The sequence below is a fragment of the Carica papaya genome, chromosome 7 (assembly GCF_054855325.1).
Source record: "Carica papaya isolate Zhongbai chromosome 7, ASM5485532v1, whole genome shotgun sequence".
Lineage (NCBI taxonomy): Eukaryota > Viridiplantae > Streptophyta > Magnoliopsida > Brassicales > Caricaceae > Carica > Carica papaya.
The window spans coordinates 28643155-28660166 of NC_142315.1; the positions used below are offsets into that span (position 1 = coordinate 28643155).

Here is a 17012-nt window from a genome sequence, read left to right on the forward strand (position 1 = left end):
TCATTTAGGAGGTGCCGTGAATGCCTTTGGAGTGTCGCAAAAGTTCTGAATAAGTTGTGGAGTATAAGGGGCTAAAGGGAAAAAGACCGACCAACAACTCTTGCTGATATTTAGAATTGTATTACAGCAAGAAGAGGAAGGGGTAAGACCTCCAATTGGAAAAGTGAAAAGTGACAGCAAGCATCCTTCAATGCCATTAAAAGATGCCAAACACTGGTTAATTTGAGAAGTTCCTGGAAGTCCAGGAATTCCTGGAAATCCGGGTAATAGCTGGGTGTGACTTGGTTGCACCAACATTGCAATCCAAGTGGTGAAAAGCATTAACTGAATGGCTTGTTGAGCTTTCCTTGACATGTTTGACTGGTAAATTTTTGTCTTTTAGTGTTACTAGGAGTTAATTGATCAAAGAGTTGTCTATTGCTATGAAAAATTGTAACAAATAAAGTGACTATTTATGCTATAGAAGAAATGTGAGTGACTAAGCTTTTTAATTACTATTTTTAAATTACAACATTAACTTAGTGGTTACTAAACCATTAATTTTGGAGTGAATTCTAACTGTTGATTTACTTAAATATTTATTAAAATTGATGAGTTATGTTAGGTTCTTAGAGAATAATTCAGTTTCGTTATAGAAAAAAACAGTTTATAGAAGCTCTAATTAATGGATACAATTTTGTATAGTAAGTCTACCATGATATCATATTTTTCCTAATTAGACAAATGACTTCATTGGTTATGGAATACTGTCATGGAGCTGTATTAAGAAGTTGTTTTATGTATATGTGTATATATATTCTTTGCCTGTGAATGACAATGAAAAAGTTTTTACTGGCTCGTCAATGAAACAGTTTTTTTTTTTTTACTTCCTCAGTCGATGAAAAAGATCTTTCGCTGAGTTGATTTAAAAATCATCCTGCATGGAGATGATGTATATTCTGGACTAGGACTCAGATATCATAACACTTGATCAAACCAGTTTAACACTACCAAGAAAATTTGCAGTTCTCATTGAAAATAAGAAATTCCTACCGAGATGATTTTAGAGGTTTTTTAATTCCTCAAAGAGAACAATTATTCCTCGAATAAAATACAGAGTTTATTAGAATTGAATGTCTATCCCTTTTAGAACTCAAGAGTTTGTCAAATTAAATATTTATCCTTTTTCAGAACTCCGAGTGTTTATATTTTTTCAGTGTTTCTTCACTAATTTTAAAAGAGTAGAAAGCGAAATCATAACTAAATCTTAAGAAATAAATAATTACCATGTCAGATATAAGAATGGTTCTAATTGCATGAGCCTAGAAATGGTATTTTTAATGTCATCTCTTTGTGAAGGTCGGGTAGTTCCTTTTTTATAATTACACACAGTGATGTTAAAGTGATTAGAGCTTTTAGCTTTACACAATTTTGAACACACCATCTTGGGTAATGTCTTTATCCATATATTATTTTTGTTTGTTAGTTTTTTGGGGGGGGGGGGTGTGTTCCTTTTGGTTAATGTCTCCATAATTTATTCTCTCTGTGTTCTTGTGATATGTTTGAATCAGTTCCTGTTAGTTCCTTAGCTAATTTAAGATGAGAAAGGATGTGGCTTTTGAAATTAATTGAAGGAATTTGCAAAGGATTGGAAAAAGGATTGAAGCAAATGTGACCATAAATCCATCAAAGGCAAATTTCATTGCACTTTTCAGTGAATCTAATAGCCAAGACCACATTAGTGATTAGCCTTGAAAATTGATTCACTGTTGGCACCAACAAAAGGAGTTGGCTAAGATTAATGTGCACATGTCAATGCTTGAGAATCATAGCTTAGAAGCAAAAAGGAATTCAACTAAAAGAAAATTATTTGATTTTCTAATTTATTAATAATGAGTTACAAAAATAGATTTATTCCTCAATGACCCAACTAAGCATTTCCTTCGTACTTGAATAAAACATTAAATCTCCACTAACTTACTAACTTGTGAGCACTAGAATTCGGTTGATTTCCTTTTGCATTCGAAGATAGGGAACTTATTTAGCAGGAGGTGAAGATGAGTTTTGAATGTTGCAGAAGTTCTCGATCAGTGGTGGAGTGTAAGGGGTTAATGGGAAAAAAACAGACCAACAACTCTTATTGATGTTCACAAATGTGTTGCAGCAGGAAGAGGAAGGGGTAAGACCGCCAATTGGGAAAGTAAAAAGTGATAATATGCACCCTTGAATGCCACTCAAAGATGCTAAACATTGATTAATCTGAGAAGTCCTTGGAAGTTCTGGAATTCCCGAAAGTCCTGGTAGTAACTGGGCGTGTCCTGGTTGGACCAATATCGCAACCAATGTGACCAAAAGCAATAGTAGACCAACTTGTTGAGTTTTGCTAGACATGTTTGATTCCCAAATTTTTTAACTTTTTGTTAGTACTAGAGTTGATCGATAAAAAAGAGTAGCATATAAGGACGAATGGTTGAAACGAAAGAGAACGAATATTCATTTTATAGCCAAAAATGAAATTAATTGAGATTCTTAATTACCATTTTTAAATTACAACATTAATTTAGTGATTACTAAATTATTAATTTTGAATTAAATTCTAACGATAGACTTACTTAAACGTTCGTTATAGAACCTGATAATTTATATTTATATGTAGAAATTCTCTATCACCCAAAAAAAAAAAAAGAGAAAAAAATATTTATCCAAGCTTCAATTAATAGAGAAAATTATATATACTTATATCTATATCATGATATCATTTTTCCTGATTAAATGCATTAACTTTGTTCCTTACATTCTAATTTATTTTGTTAAGTGAGAACAAATTTATGTTGTTAAGTTTGTTCACTACATTCTAATACTTAGATAAAATTCGTCAAAACACCATAAGAAAAATTGCATTTTTTAAATTTTCCACGAGAAATCTTTAGAATCTAATAATGTGTATGTGTGTGTGTGTATATATATATAGTAGGATAATACTGACTATATACTCCGTAGAATAAATCACTAACTAAATCTTATTAAAAATAAAATTTCTCTAATGCACCAATTTTTAATTAAAAACAAAATTATACACATATATATATATATATTTATATTAAAATATAATAAAAATTAATTTTCTCTAATATCTTATCTCTCTGATTTCAGAAAAGAATAATATATAAAATATTTAGCATATATAGTATTGAGTTTTCCGGTGAATATATTTCTCTATAAGTTTTTCAATGATATATTTAAATATGAAATAGGTATTCTAACGATATAGCAACCGTACGATTCTATAGAGATATTGCATATGTCGTAAGAAAAATATCTAATCGCATTTAACTAAAAACAATAGTTCTGATGCATTTCTTTATTGATTTTTTGAGTGGTGACCGAAAAATATATAATATTTTAAGAATTTTGATTGTTGTAAATATCGTATAAAAATACTTTATGTTATTTTTTTGATAAAAATTATTGGTATCTTTAGTATTATTTAATCATATGATAATTATATATTTTAAGAATAATATGAAATTTAATTGCAAGATTTGGTAGGATTATAACAGGAATTAGAAGCAAAGACGATCGTTGGATCCATTAGAGCAAATTCTATTGATGGTTAATAATATATTGAACTATATATATATACGTTGAGAAGCAAAAAAAAAAAAAAAAAGAAGATTGTAAGAAAATAGGGAATGAACTAAATGAAAGTTTTTCAATTTTTATTTATGGTAGAATTATTTGCATTAAAGAAAACAATTTAATCCCAATTCACCCAATTAAACATTCATTTTATCAAAATAAAATAAAACCTTAAATCTCTAATGAATTCTTAAATTTGGAGTACTTAGAAACTGATTGATTTTCCATGGGGGCTGAAGAAGATAATCTCCAATGAATTACTGAATTTGGAGTACTTGCAAATTAATTTATTTTTTTTTTTTTTTTTTATGGGGCTTGAAGAAGATGAACTCATTCAAGAGGCGGTGATGCCTTTAGAGTGTTGCAAAAGTTATGAGTTAGTTGTCGAGTATTTGGGGGTAAGGGGAAAATAATAGACCAACAATTTTTGCTGATATTTAGAAATGCATTGCAGCATGAAGAGGAAGGGGTGAGACCCCCGATTGAAAAAGTGAAAAGTGATGACAGACATCCTTGGATGTTACTTAATGATGCAGAACGGTGGTTAATCTGAACAAATCCTGGAGTTTTTGGAAGTCTTGGAGTTCTTGGAATTCCTGAAAATATAGGCAATCTTGGAGTTTTTGGAAGTCCTGGAATTTTTGGAAGTCTTGGAACTCCTGAAAATTGAGGCAATCCTGGAAGACCTGAAATTCCTAGAACTCCTGAAAATCTAGGCAATCTTGAAGTTCCTGAAAGTTCTGAAATTCTTGGAAGTCCTGGAGTTCCTAGTAATCCTGGAACTCCTGGAAATCTAGGTAATCCTAAAGTTCTTGGAAGTCCTGAAATTTTTGGATGTAACGACCCCGAAAATTCTAAAGGAAATAAATTACAAATTTAGTGCGGTAGCGAAATAAATAGTTAGAGTTTATATTCCTTACACAATAATTTAAAGTACCAAATAAGAGTTACAGGAATAACCATTCTAAAAGAACAATTAATAACCAAGGAAATAAATTTAAAAGTAAATGACTGAACGTCCTACTCGCAATCCTCTTGTGGATCGAGTTCTGGATCCTGGTCCTCTTGATCTGAAATGGTTAATGAAAGAAAGAGCTACACTAGCTCAATAAGAATATCACGCTATTCACCGACACAGAAATGATGGTAGAAATTATAAAAATAACTAATTGAGCTCTTAATTAAGCGAAATCGTTTATCATAAATAAAATAATTTACCGCCTACTTACCGTAGCGAGATTTTCAAAAATAACCTATAGAGACAATAACAGAGTACATATTATAATTTTATATGCAATCGATTGGAACAACAATTTTCTCTTTTATCAACTTACTGGTATCCATGGGGGTCCATAGGGATGTCCTCACAACGCGTGAACCATTTCTTTTAACATTTTCAATTAACGAACCGTCTCCATACCCCGTCCGATATGAGTGTCAAATTACTCAATCTTGATAACCCGTCTGATGTGAGGGTGAAACGGACCGTCCCCATACCTCGTCCGGTATGAGCGTCAAATTACCAAACCTTGATACCCCATCTGGTATGAAAGTTCATGGTAGGGTTCACTATGTACCCGGTCTGTCAACTATCTCCCAGGATATCCAGTAAGGTTGTTGTTTCATCCATTCACTTAATTAAACAGTTTTTCAACTTCCTTTAATTTTTAGTTTCTCAATTCAACCATAATCACATGAAGTAAGCAATACATGCATTCAAACTATAAGATCAATCAATAAGATATTATCATGCATTTAAACTGTAAAATAAATCAATAGAATCAACAGTGAATAATTTTCGATTCTAGCTCTATTAGTGACATGTAATTAATCATGGATATTTTTTAAATTACCCAAAACACCATATTATTATTATTAATTAGACTTGAATTCTATAACAGAAAATAAGGTGAGAGATTCTTACTCAAATTGATGTCCAAAATGCTAAACTTGTTGGCTGCGCCTACTGGCGGTCCCCGAGTTTCCTAAATTTTCATTCGGGGATTAAAACGCGCTTCAAGTACTTAAAAATATCCTAAAAAATCCAAAATCAGTGTTATGACCCCTTTTTGGCCAATTTCAGAATTCTGGCACGGCGGCTCCGTCGTGCTCCGGTAATAGCACCGCCGCATGTGGTGGTGGTTTGCCTTGGGTCGGCTGTTTTAAGCCCTTTTTGGCCAAATTTGGCCAGTTTTGTATCAATTCCTACGAGAAAACACGTTAAGGGCCTCGGTTGGTAAAAAAAAATCGAAAAAACCGAAACTCATCGGCGGCGGGGTTCTCTAGTGCAGTGACTCCGCCGGCTCACCTTTGTGGTTGAGTATTTTGCTTTAGTCAACCTGTAAAGAAGGAAACGGTGATTACAATGATGGAAGAATTATGCAGAACGGGAATTGGGAAGGGCCTCATCGGAGGCGTTTTTTATATTTTCCTATGGCGGCGCCGGGCTTTACCTACAGTTTTCGGTCAATCCGTCAGTTCTTTTGCTCTAATTTGGCCATGAGAGTGTTTAATTCGAGTAAAGAGAAATTTTTTTACCTCTTTTAGCGGTCGAAGGTGGCTCTGGCGCGGCAATGGCAGTGGTAATCTTCCTTTCTGGTGGCTGTCTTTTTCTCTGGCGGCGGGGGGGTCGGCGGCTAGGGTTTGGATTTGGTGTGAAGAGGGTTATTTAAATCCATCATCTTTTAATCTAGCCCGTCCATCACGTTTGATCTGGACAGTCCGATCGCAATTAAATAGGGAGTGAATCTGGACCGTTCGATCGCATTTAAATAGGAAGTGGGTCTGGATCGTCCGTGCGTGCGGTAATGAATTTGGACCGTCCGATCGCGGGTACGCGAATCACTAGCGTGGCCTTCCGCGTGGCACTGTGTCAGCGTCCCATGCGGCACTCTAGTTTGTCGAGGCTATCGACAGGGCGTCCTACGTGGCATAATTTTTTTAAATTATATTTTGACCCCTGATTTCTGATTTTTCTTTCAAAAACTCCTTTAAAACCCAAATTTTCACCCATTTTTTTCAAAATTATTTTTAATTTCATCATCCAATTAATTTTCTTTATTTTTTCATTAAAATAAAATTAAAAAAAAAACTAAATAAAAATATATTTATATATTAATTTTAATTATATTAAAATTAATTAATTAAAGGTATTACAACTTTCATCTCCTTAAAAGAAATTTGGTCTCTCAAATTTGTCTCTCTCTTAATCAAATAATCGAGAATATTGGGCTCTGAAGTCTGATTCTAGCTTCCATGTGGCCTCTCCTGGTGTGTGATTCTGCCATAGGACCTTAACAAATAGAATTTTTCGGTTGCGGAGTACTTTGCTCTTTCGGTCCACAATATCGACTGGTACTTCCTCGTAGGACAGATCCTCCTGGAGTAAAAGGGGCTTGTGGATTAGGGCGTGAGAGGGGTCTAGGCTGTACTTACGTAGCATGGACACATGGAACACATTATGGACCCTGGATAGTTCTGAAAGCAGTGCTAGTCTGTAGGTGGCAGTGTCAATTATGTCTAAAATTTCAAATGACCCAATGAACCGGGGATTTAGTTTCTCTATCTTGGCAAACCTACTGATTCCTTTAAAAGGAGTGACCTTAAGAAACACCTGATCTCCTTTCTCAAATTCCAAATTCCAAATTCCTCCTCCGGGTATCCGCATAACTCTTCTGCCTGCTCTGAGCCGTCTGAATATTTTTCATGATCTTAACTATTTTGGCTGTAGTTTCTTCTACAAGATCTGAGTCAAACAATTTTCTATCACCCACTTCTTCCCAACATATCAGCGATCTACATAGGTGGCCATACAATGCCTCGTATGGAGCCATGCCAATACTTGCTTGGTAGCTGTTGTTGTAGGTGAATTCTATCAGGGGTAGATGGTCATCCCAATGGCCCCCGAAGTCAAGAACACAAGCTTGGAGTATATCATCAAGTATGCGGATCGTCCTTTCTGACTGTCCATATGTCTGAGGGTGAATGCAGTACTAAGGGACAATTTTGTTTCCATGGCTTACTGAAACCTAGACTAGAACCGAGAATTGAACCTGAGGTCCCTATCGGACACTACTATCACTGGTACTTTATGTAATCTGACTATCTCCTAGATATACATTCTTGCTAACTTGTTCAAGGGGTCAGTTATTCTGATGGCCAAGAAGTGAGAAGACTTGGTAAGCCGGTCAACAACTACTCAAATAACATCATGTCTTGAGCATGCTCTAGGCAATCCTGTCACAAAATTCACTGTGATATGTTCCCACTTCCACTCCAGGATTGGTAATGGCTGAAGTAGCCCGCTTGAGCTTTGATGTTCTGCCTTGACCTGCTGACATACGAAACACTTAGAAACAAAGTCAGCCACATCTCTTTTCATCCCGTTCTACCAAAATTGGGGTCGCATACTTTGATATATCTTGGTGCTTCTGGGATACATGGCAAACTTTGAGCTATGAGCCTCTATCATGATGTTCTTTTTCAACTCACTGTCACCTACAACACACACCCTGTCATGAAATCTAAGCAATCCATCGGCAGAGACTCAAAATTCTAGATTAACTCCCTATTCTGCATCTTTCTTGAGGGCTGCTAAGGTTGAATTAGCGGACTGAGCTTCTTTTATTCTTTGGATCAACTTAGGTTGAACAGTCAGGTGAGCCAAACATGTGACTCTCTTCGTATCTTGAAGTCGTACCTGTTGTGCGGCCCCTATTACCCTGCATTCTGAAACTATCAAGTGAACTAATATACCTGCACTTTTCCTACTGAGTGCGTCGGCTACCACGTTATCTTTACCTGGGTGATATAAGATGTTGCAATCATAGTCCTTGAGGAGTTCTATCCACATTCTTTGACGCATGTTGAGATCCTTTTGAGTGAATGTGTTTCAAGCTCTTATAGTCGGTATAGATCTGAAAGATCTCCCCATACAAGTAATGGCGCGAAATCTTCAAGGCATGGATAATTGCGACAAATTCTGAGTCATGAGTGGGGTAGTTTTTCTTATGACTCTTCAATTGTCTGGACCCATAGGCTATGACCTTCCCATGTTGCATCAAAACACAACCTAACCCTAGGTATGAAGCATTACTATAAACTGTATATCCACCCGATCTGCTCGGCAAAGCCAACACAGGTGCAGTAGTCAACCATTTTTTTAGTTCTAAGAAACTTCTTTCACAGTCCTCGTTCAACTCAAACTTGACGTTTTTCTTTGTGAGCTGAGTCAGAGTAGATTAGAAAATCCTTTCACAAACTTGCGGTAATAACCTGCCATCCTTAGGAAGTTACGAATTTCTTTGACCGAAGTCAATTTTTTCCAGCCGAACACGACTTCAACTTTTTTTCAGAGTTCACTGGCACTCCATCCTTTGATATGATGTGCCATAGGAAGGTAGTCTGCTCAAGCCAGAACCCACACTTACTTAACTTTACATACAACTTCTTCTCTCTAAGAACTTGCAAAACCTAAGTCAAATGGTGAGCGTGTTCCTCCCTATTTTTTGAATAAACCAAGATATTATTGATGAACATAATGACGAATTAATCCAGAAATTGTCTGAAAACTTTGTTCATCAAATCCGTGAAGATGGCTGGAGCGTTGGTTAGTCCAAATGGCATGACCAGGAACTCATAGTGTTCGTACCTGGTTTGAAAGGCTGTTTTGGGAATGTCTTCTGCCCTGATCTTTACCTGATGGTAACCTGAACGCAGGTCTATCTTGGATAAGATATGAAAACTTTGCAACTGATCAAAAAGGTCATCGATCTTGGAGAGGGGGTACTTATTCTTGATCGTGACCCTGTTCAGACCACTATAGTCAATACATAACCTCAATGTCCCATCTTTCTTTCTTGTAAATGTGACTACGACACCCCAGGGGGACACACTATGTCGAATGAATTCACTGTCCTATAATTTATTGATATGTTTTCTCAGTTCCTCTATCTCAATACGGCTCATGCGGTAAGGAGCAACCAAAATAGGTTGGGTGCCTGGTTGAAGGTCTATGGTGAATTCAACTTCTCTATCCACTAGTAGTCTAGGTAGTTTATCTGGGAATACATCTAGAAAGTCTTGGACTACCGGAATCTCTTGAATACAATTTTTTTCTTGGGTTTGCCTAGTTAGAGAAAACAGTCGGGTTAAAGTACTTGATAATAAGAAAATTTGCAATGGGGGAACAAATGTTAAAGAATTTTATTAATTTGTAAATGACTTCTCGTTACGAGGGTTGAATACAACCTTCTTGCGAAAACAATCTACGGTGGTGTGATAGCCCGCCAGCCAGTTCATTCCTAAAATTACATCAAAGTCTCCCCTGTCAATTTCTATTAGATCCACACTCAATTTTCTATATGTTATATTTATGATACAGGCTCTGTATATAACCTCCCATAGTAGTGTCATACCTCCAAGAGTAGACACGAACAATACCGAACCAAATTTTTCAGGTAATATATTTAATTTTGATGTAAAAATATGTGAAACAAATGAATGCGAAGCACTAGTATCAATTAAAATATGTGTAAGATGGTTACAGATAGTATAAGTATCATGTACCACGTCCGAGTTGGCTTCTGCATCTTGCTGAGTGAGGTTGTAAGCTCTGCCTTAGATAGGAGGTCTGGCCTGGTTATGATTCCTCGGGCACTCCCTTGCATAATGTTGGGCGCTATCACATATGCGGCAAGTGTTGTTGAGGCGATAGTAGGGTTGGTTCCCATGATCCTTGCCACAGTGCTGACAGGTCCTACCGCGTCCTGTTGCTGGAACCTGAGGGGGAGCCTGAGTCATCGGCCTCGGTCTCTTGTTCTGTTGAACAGGTGCGATAGGTGCTGGTTTGCGGTATGGAGCTGAGGGCTTGGGGTTCCCTACTGCTGGAGTTAAAATGCGAAGGTTCCTCTCCACTAACTATGCATTGGCCAAAACAACTGAGTAAGTATTGGGTTTGAACACGTACAACTGCTGTCTGATCTCAGGACGGAGACCCCATTCGAACCTTCTTGCCTTCATACCTTCATCCATCATGCTCTCCGGGGAATACCTGCCCAACTCTAAGAACTTCTGAGCATATTCTGATACGGTCATGTCACCCTGGACCAAATGTGCAAACTCTATTTCTTTCAGATATCGAAGATGCTCTGAAAGGTACTCTGTATTGAAGGCCGTAAAAAATTATTCCCAAGTGACTGGAACGAGCAGGGTGGCCTGCTTGAGTTGCCACTAGGGGCTTGCCTCTCCCACTAGCATGTAAGTGGCAAGTATGGCCCTCTGTTCGAGAGTCACCCCAAGAGTCGTGAAGGCCTTCTCTATCTCAGCTAACTAGTACTCGGCCTCTTCAAAGGAAGATCCTCCTGCAAAAGTAGATGAGTTTAGTCTTTTATACCTCTCAATGTAGCTTGGGTCCATCATGGGAGGAACTGGGTCCCGTGGAAGAAGGATTGGACTGTGCTGAAGATGAACTAGATGGCCCTGCAGTGGTACTGGATAATATTGTGGGGGCGCCAGATTGTACTCTGGTGGTGCCGAGTGATGTGTTTAGGGCACCGGGCCATACTGTGGTGGTGTTGGGTGATACTATGGTTGGGGCACCAGATCACACTGTGGTGGTGTCGGGTGGTACTATGGAGGAGCAAGGTCGTACTGGGGTGACTCGGGATCCTCTCGCTGCAGGGGTGGCTCAACTTGTGGCAGTGAGGGAGGGTCAGTAGCTCCCTCATTTCCTCCTGGGCCTGATGGGCAACGATGAGTCTCTCCAGCATCTCAAATAACTGGTCAAAATTCTCTCGAAGCGAATCCTCCCAAGTTGCTCAGTTTAATGGGGGTCTTTCTCTCCTCATCTATCTGTATCTACATTTTACAAGGAATGGTTGAGTGATAATTCATTGTTTTTGGTGTTTCTTAAGGACTTTGTGTAAGGAATGATTTCGAGGAACGTGACTCTGATACCAATTGTAACGACCCCGTAAATTCTAAAGGAAATAAATTATAAATTTAGTGCGGAAGTGAAATAAATAGTTAGGATTTACATTCCTTATATAATAACTGAAAGTACCAAATAAGGCTTACGGGAATAACCATCTAAAAGAACAATTAATAACCAAAGAAATAAATTTAAAAGTAAACGACTGAACGTCCAACTCGCAATCCTCTTGTGGATCGGACTCTGGATCATGATCCTCTTGATCTGAAATGGTTAATGAAAGAATGAGCTACACTAGCCTAGTAAGAATATCACGCTACTCACCGACACAAAAATGAAGGTTGATAGAAATCATAAAAATAACTAATAGAGTTCTTAATTAAGCAAAATCGTTTATCATAAATAAAACTATTTACCGCCTACTTATCATAGCGAGATTTTCAAAAACAACCTATAGAGATAACAACAATTATAATTTCATATGCAATCGGTTGGAACAATAATTTTCTCTTTTATCAACCTACTGGTATTCATGGGGGTCCATAGGGATGTTCTCACAATACGTGAACCCTTTCCTTTAACATTTTCAATTAACGGGCCGTCTCCATATCTCATCCTGTATGAGTGTCAAATTACCAAACCTCGATACCCCGTCCGGTATGAGGGTGAAATGGATCGTCCCATACCCCGTCCGATATGAGCGCCAAATTACCAAACCTCGATACCCCGTTCAGTATGAGGCAACGTTCACAGTAGGGTTCCCTATGTACCTAGTCCGTCTACCATCTCTCGGGATATCCAGTGAGGTTATTGTTTCATCCATTCACTTAATCAAACAGTTTTCCGACTTCCTTTAATTTTCAGTTTCTCAATTCAACCATAATCACATAAAGTAAGCAATACATGCATTCAGACTATAAGATCAATCAATCAAATATTATCATATATTCAAATTGTAAAATAAATCAACAGAATCAACAGTGAATAATTTTTAGTTTTACCTCCATTAGTGACCTGTAATTAATCATAGATATTTTTTAAATTGCGCAAAATACCATATTATTATTATTAATTAGACTTCAATTTCATAACAGAGAATAAGGTGAGGGATTCTTGCTCTAATTGATGTCCAAAATGCTAAACTTGTTGGCTACGCCTACTGGCGGTCCCTAGCTTTCCTAAATTTTCCTTTGGGGATTAAAACGCGCTTCAAGTGAATCCAAAATCAGTGTTATGTCCCCTTTTTGGCCAATTCCGGAATTGCGGCGGCGATTTGCTTCAGGTAAGCTATTTTTGGCTTTTTTCGCTGAATTAGGCCGATTTTGTATCAATTCTAGTGAAAAAACACGTTAAGGGTCTCGGTTGGCCAAAAAAAATAAAAAAATCGAAATTCACCGGCGGCAGGATTCTCTAATGCGGCAGCTCCGCCGACTCACCTTTGCAGATGGGTGTTTTGCTTCGGTCAACATGTAGAGAAGGAAATAGTGATTATAATGGTGCAAGAATTACACAGAACGAGAATCGTGAAGGGTCTCATCGGAGACATTTTTTGTATTTTTCCACGGCGATGCTGTCGGGCTTTACTTGCAGTTTTTGGCCAATCCGCTGGTCTTTTTGCTCCAATTTGGCCATGGAGGTGTTTAAAATTGAATTTTGAGTAAAGGAGAAAATTTTTACCTCTTTTGTTGGTCAGAGGTGGCTTCGGTGCGATGGCGGCGGCGGTCGGCTTCTTTCTTGGGGCTGGGTCTTCTTCTCCGGCCGAGGGGGGGGGGGAGGTTTGTCTGGCGGCTACGGTTAGGGTTTGGTGTGAAGAGGGTTATTTATATCTGTCATCTTTTAATTTGGGTTGTCCATCGCATTTGATCGTGATTAAATAAAGAGTGAATCTGGATTGTTCATCGCGATTTAATCTAGACCATATGATCGCGTTTAAATAGGAAATGGATCTGGACCATTCGTGCGCACGGGATCGAATCTGGATTGTCCGATTGTGGGCACGCAGATCGCTAGCGTGACACCACGTCAGTGTCCCTTGTCACGTGGCGCGCTCTGGTTCGTCGGGGCTTCTTACTGGGCGTCTTACGTAGCACAATTTTTTAAAATTATATTTTGACACCAGATTTCTGATTTTTCTTTCAAAAACACCTCAATAACCCAAAATTTCACCCCTTTTTTTCAAAATTATTTTCAATTTCATCCTCCAATTAATTTTCTTCATTTTTTCATTAAAATAAAATAAAAAAACTAAATAAAAATATATTTATATATTAATTTTAATTATATTAAAATTAATTAATTAAGGGTATTACATTGGAAGTCCTGACAATCCTGAAGCTCCTAGAAGTCCAATAATTCCTCTAGGAATTCCTGGTAATCTTGGAACTCCTAGAAATCTAGGTAATCCTGGAGTTTCTGGAAGTCATGGAATTCCAGGTAATCTTGGAACTCCTGGAAATCTTGGTATCAATTGAGAGTAAGTTGGTTGCATCAATGTTGTAATGCATGTGATTATAAGCAATACTAGAATGCTTTGTTGAGCCTTGCTTGATGCTTGATTGGAGTTAAGCTTCTACGAAAAAAGAATTGGTTGATAAAGAGAAGACTAATGGGATGATTGGTTGAAACAAAGAGAGAATGTATTTATATGATAGTGCTTTTAGGTTTTTAATTACCATTCTTTTTAATAGAACGCCCCAGACTATAAAACTTCTTTACTGACATATTTTAATTAAATCATTAATTAAGTAGTTACTAATTAAGCCATTATTTTTGGGGTTAAATTTTAACATAAATTGGTAGTTTATATATATATATATATATTTAAATACTATAAAATTTATTAAAAATGACTTTGAATGTAAAGGCCCGTGAACTCCAAAGGAGAGAAATTATGAATTTAGTGCGGAAGCAAAATAAGTAGTTAGAGTTTACATTCTTTACATAATAATTCAGATTACCCAATAGGGTTACGAGAATGACCATTTTAAAAGAAATAACAAAAAATCAAAGAAATAAATGGAGAATAAACAACTGGGCATCCTACTTGCAACCCTCTTGTGGATCGGACTTTGGATTTTGGTTCTCTTGATCTGAAATAGTTAATGAAAGAATGAACTACACTAGTCTAGTAGAAATATCATGCTACTAATGAAGCTCTCAATTTAAGTAAATTCGTTTATTATAAATAAAATCATTTACCGCATGCTTACCGTAACGAGATTTTCAAAACCAACCTATAGAGTCAAGAAATAAATAATACCATAATCTCATATGCAATAAGTCAAAACAATAACTTTTCTCTTTTATCATCCTACTGGTATCCATGGGGGTCCATAGGGATATCCCTACTACACGTGAATCTTTATTCAACATTTTCAAATAACGGGTTATCCCCATACCCCGTCCCGTATGAGTGCCAAAAGAAACCATCCCTCAATACCCTCTCCGGTATGAGGGTGAAACGGGTCGTCGCCATATCCCGTCCAGTATGAGCGCTAAATTACCAATCCTCGATATCCCGTCCAGTATGAGGCAATGTTCACAGTAGGATTTTCTATGTATCCGATCCGTCCACTATCTCCCAGGATATCCAGTAAGGTTGTCATTCATCCATCTACTTAATCAAACAATTTTTCGTTTACCTTTAATTTTCAGTTTTTCAATTTAACTATAATAACATAAAACAAGAAATACATGCATAAAGAAAACACAGTTGCACCATCATACCAATTCCAGTGTATTATCATGTATTCAAAAACTGTAAAATCAAGCAATCAGTTAAATATAACAAACAGTAATAAGTAATCAGTTCCGGCTTCATTAGTAACCTATAATTAATTACAAATATTTTCTAATTTACACAAAATACCGTAATTATTAATTAAACTTTAATTTCATAATAGGAAATGAGGTGAGGGATTCTTATACGAATATTCGAACGTTAAGTTTTTTTTTACTGCGCCTACTGGCAGTCCCTGGATTCGTTAAAGTTTTTTTTTGGGAATTAAAACACGCTTCAAGTACCTAGAAATATCCCAAAAATCAATTTTAAAAATCCTTTCTGGCCAATTTTAAAATTCTGGCGCAGCGGCTCCGCTTGCTCCGGCGATGACACCGCTGCCCAGAATGGCAGTTTGCCTCGGGTTGGTTGTTTTTGGCTATTTTCGGCCGATTTCAGCCGGTTTGGTACCAATCCCTACGAGAAAACATGTTAAGGGGCATCGGTTGGCAAAAAAAAAGAGTAAAAAAACCAAAGCTTATCAGCGGTAGGGTTCTCCAGTGTGGTGGCTCTACTGGCTCACCTTCGCGGTTAGGTGTTTTGCTTCGGTCAACCTGTAGAGAAAGGAATGGTGATTACAATGGTGGAAAAATTACATGGAATGGGAATCGGGAAGGGCCTCATCGGAAGCAGTTTTTGCTTTTTCTCGTGGTGGCGCTGTCGGGCTTTACCCGTAATTTTCAGTTCATCCGCCGGTTCTTTTCCTCCAATTTGGCTGTGGAGTGTTCAAAATTGAATTTTGAGCGAATAAAATTTTTTTTTACCTCTTTTGGCGGTCGGAAGTGGCTCCGGCGCGGTGGCAGGCAGTAGTCGACTCCTTTCCCAGCGACTGGCTCTTCTTCTTTGACGGGGGAGTCTGGTGGCTAGGGTTAGGGTTTGGTGTGAAGAGAGTTATTTATATCCGTCTTCTTTTAATCTGGACTGTATATCGCGTTTGATATAGACCGTCCAATCGCGTTTAAATAGGGAGTGAATATGGACCGTTCATCGCGATTTGATCTGGACCATCCGATCGTATTTAAATAGAGAGTGAATCTGGACCGTTCATCGCGATTTGATCGGAACCATCCGATTGCATTTAAAAGGAGAATGGATCCGGACCGTTCGTGCGCGCGGGAACATATCCGGACCGTCTGATCGTGGGCACGTGGATCACCAGCGTTGCCCCCTGCGTGGCACCACGTTTGCGTGCCTTGCCACGCGACGTGCTCCGCTTTGTTGGCACTGTTGATTGGGCGTCCTACGTGGCACAATCTTCTTAAATTATATTTTGAGCCCCCAATTTTCGATTTTTCTTTCAAAAATACCCAAATAATCTAAATTTTCATCCCTTTTTCCCAAAATTATTTTTAATTTCATCATCCACTTATTTTTCTTCATTTTTACATTAAACAAAAATTAAAAAATTAAAAAATTATATTTATACATTAAATTTAATGAGGGGTATTACATTGAATATTTTGGATAATTACTCATGGTGTTTAAAATTAGAAAGTATCATAAATTTGAATTTTAAAATTTGTTTTTAATAATATGTTTTTTTTGAAGGAATAATATATTTTTTTGAACATGCATATATTTGCGATTTATATGAATTATATAAAAAAATAATCTTAAAATTGCGCAAAAATTTGCACTAGGTTTAGAACTTTAAAGACCTTAAAATTAAATTAGAAAATTCTTTTA

The 17012-nt window shown here is 37.1% G+C and overlaps 2 protein-coding genes across 2 annotated transcripts; both read right to left on the minus strand.

Annotated features, from left to right (window-relative positions):
• Window positions 1–354, minus strand: LOC148253131 (uncharacterized). Its single transcript, XM_088208543.1, has one exon. The coding sequence runs from the start codon at window positions 352–354 to the stop codon at window positions 1–3; it is 354 nt and encodes a 117-aa protein (XP_088064669.1).
• Window positions 355–2016: 1662 nt separating this feature from the next.
• Window positions 2017–2370, minus strand: LOC148253132 (uncharacterized). The gene has a single exon (XM_088208544.1). It carries the CDS (start codon window positions 2368–2370, stop codon window positions 2017–2019), a length of 354 nt encoding a protein of 117 aa, XP_088064670.1.
• Between the last annotated feature and the right edge of the window lie 14642 nt (window positions 2371–17012).

Bases quoted from the DNA above. Each gene is read 5' to 3' on its own strand.
- LOC148253131 (XM_088208543.1), bottom strand. From the start codon at position 354: ATGTCAAGGAAAGCTCAACAAGCCATTCAGTTAATGCTTTTCACCACT.
- LOC148253132 (XM_088208544.1), bottom strand. From the start codon at position 2,370: ATGTCTAGCAAAACTCAACAAGTTGGTCTACTATTGCTTTTGGTCACA.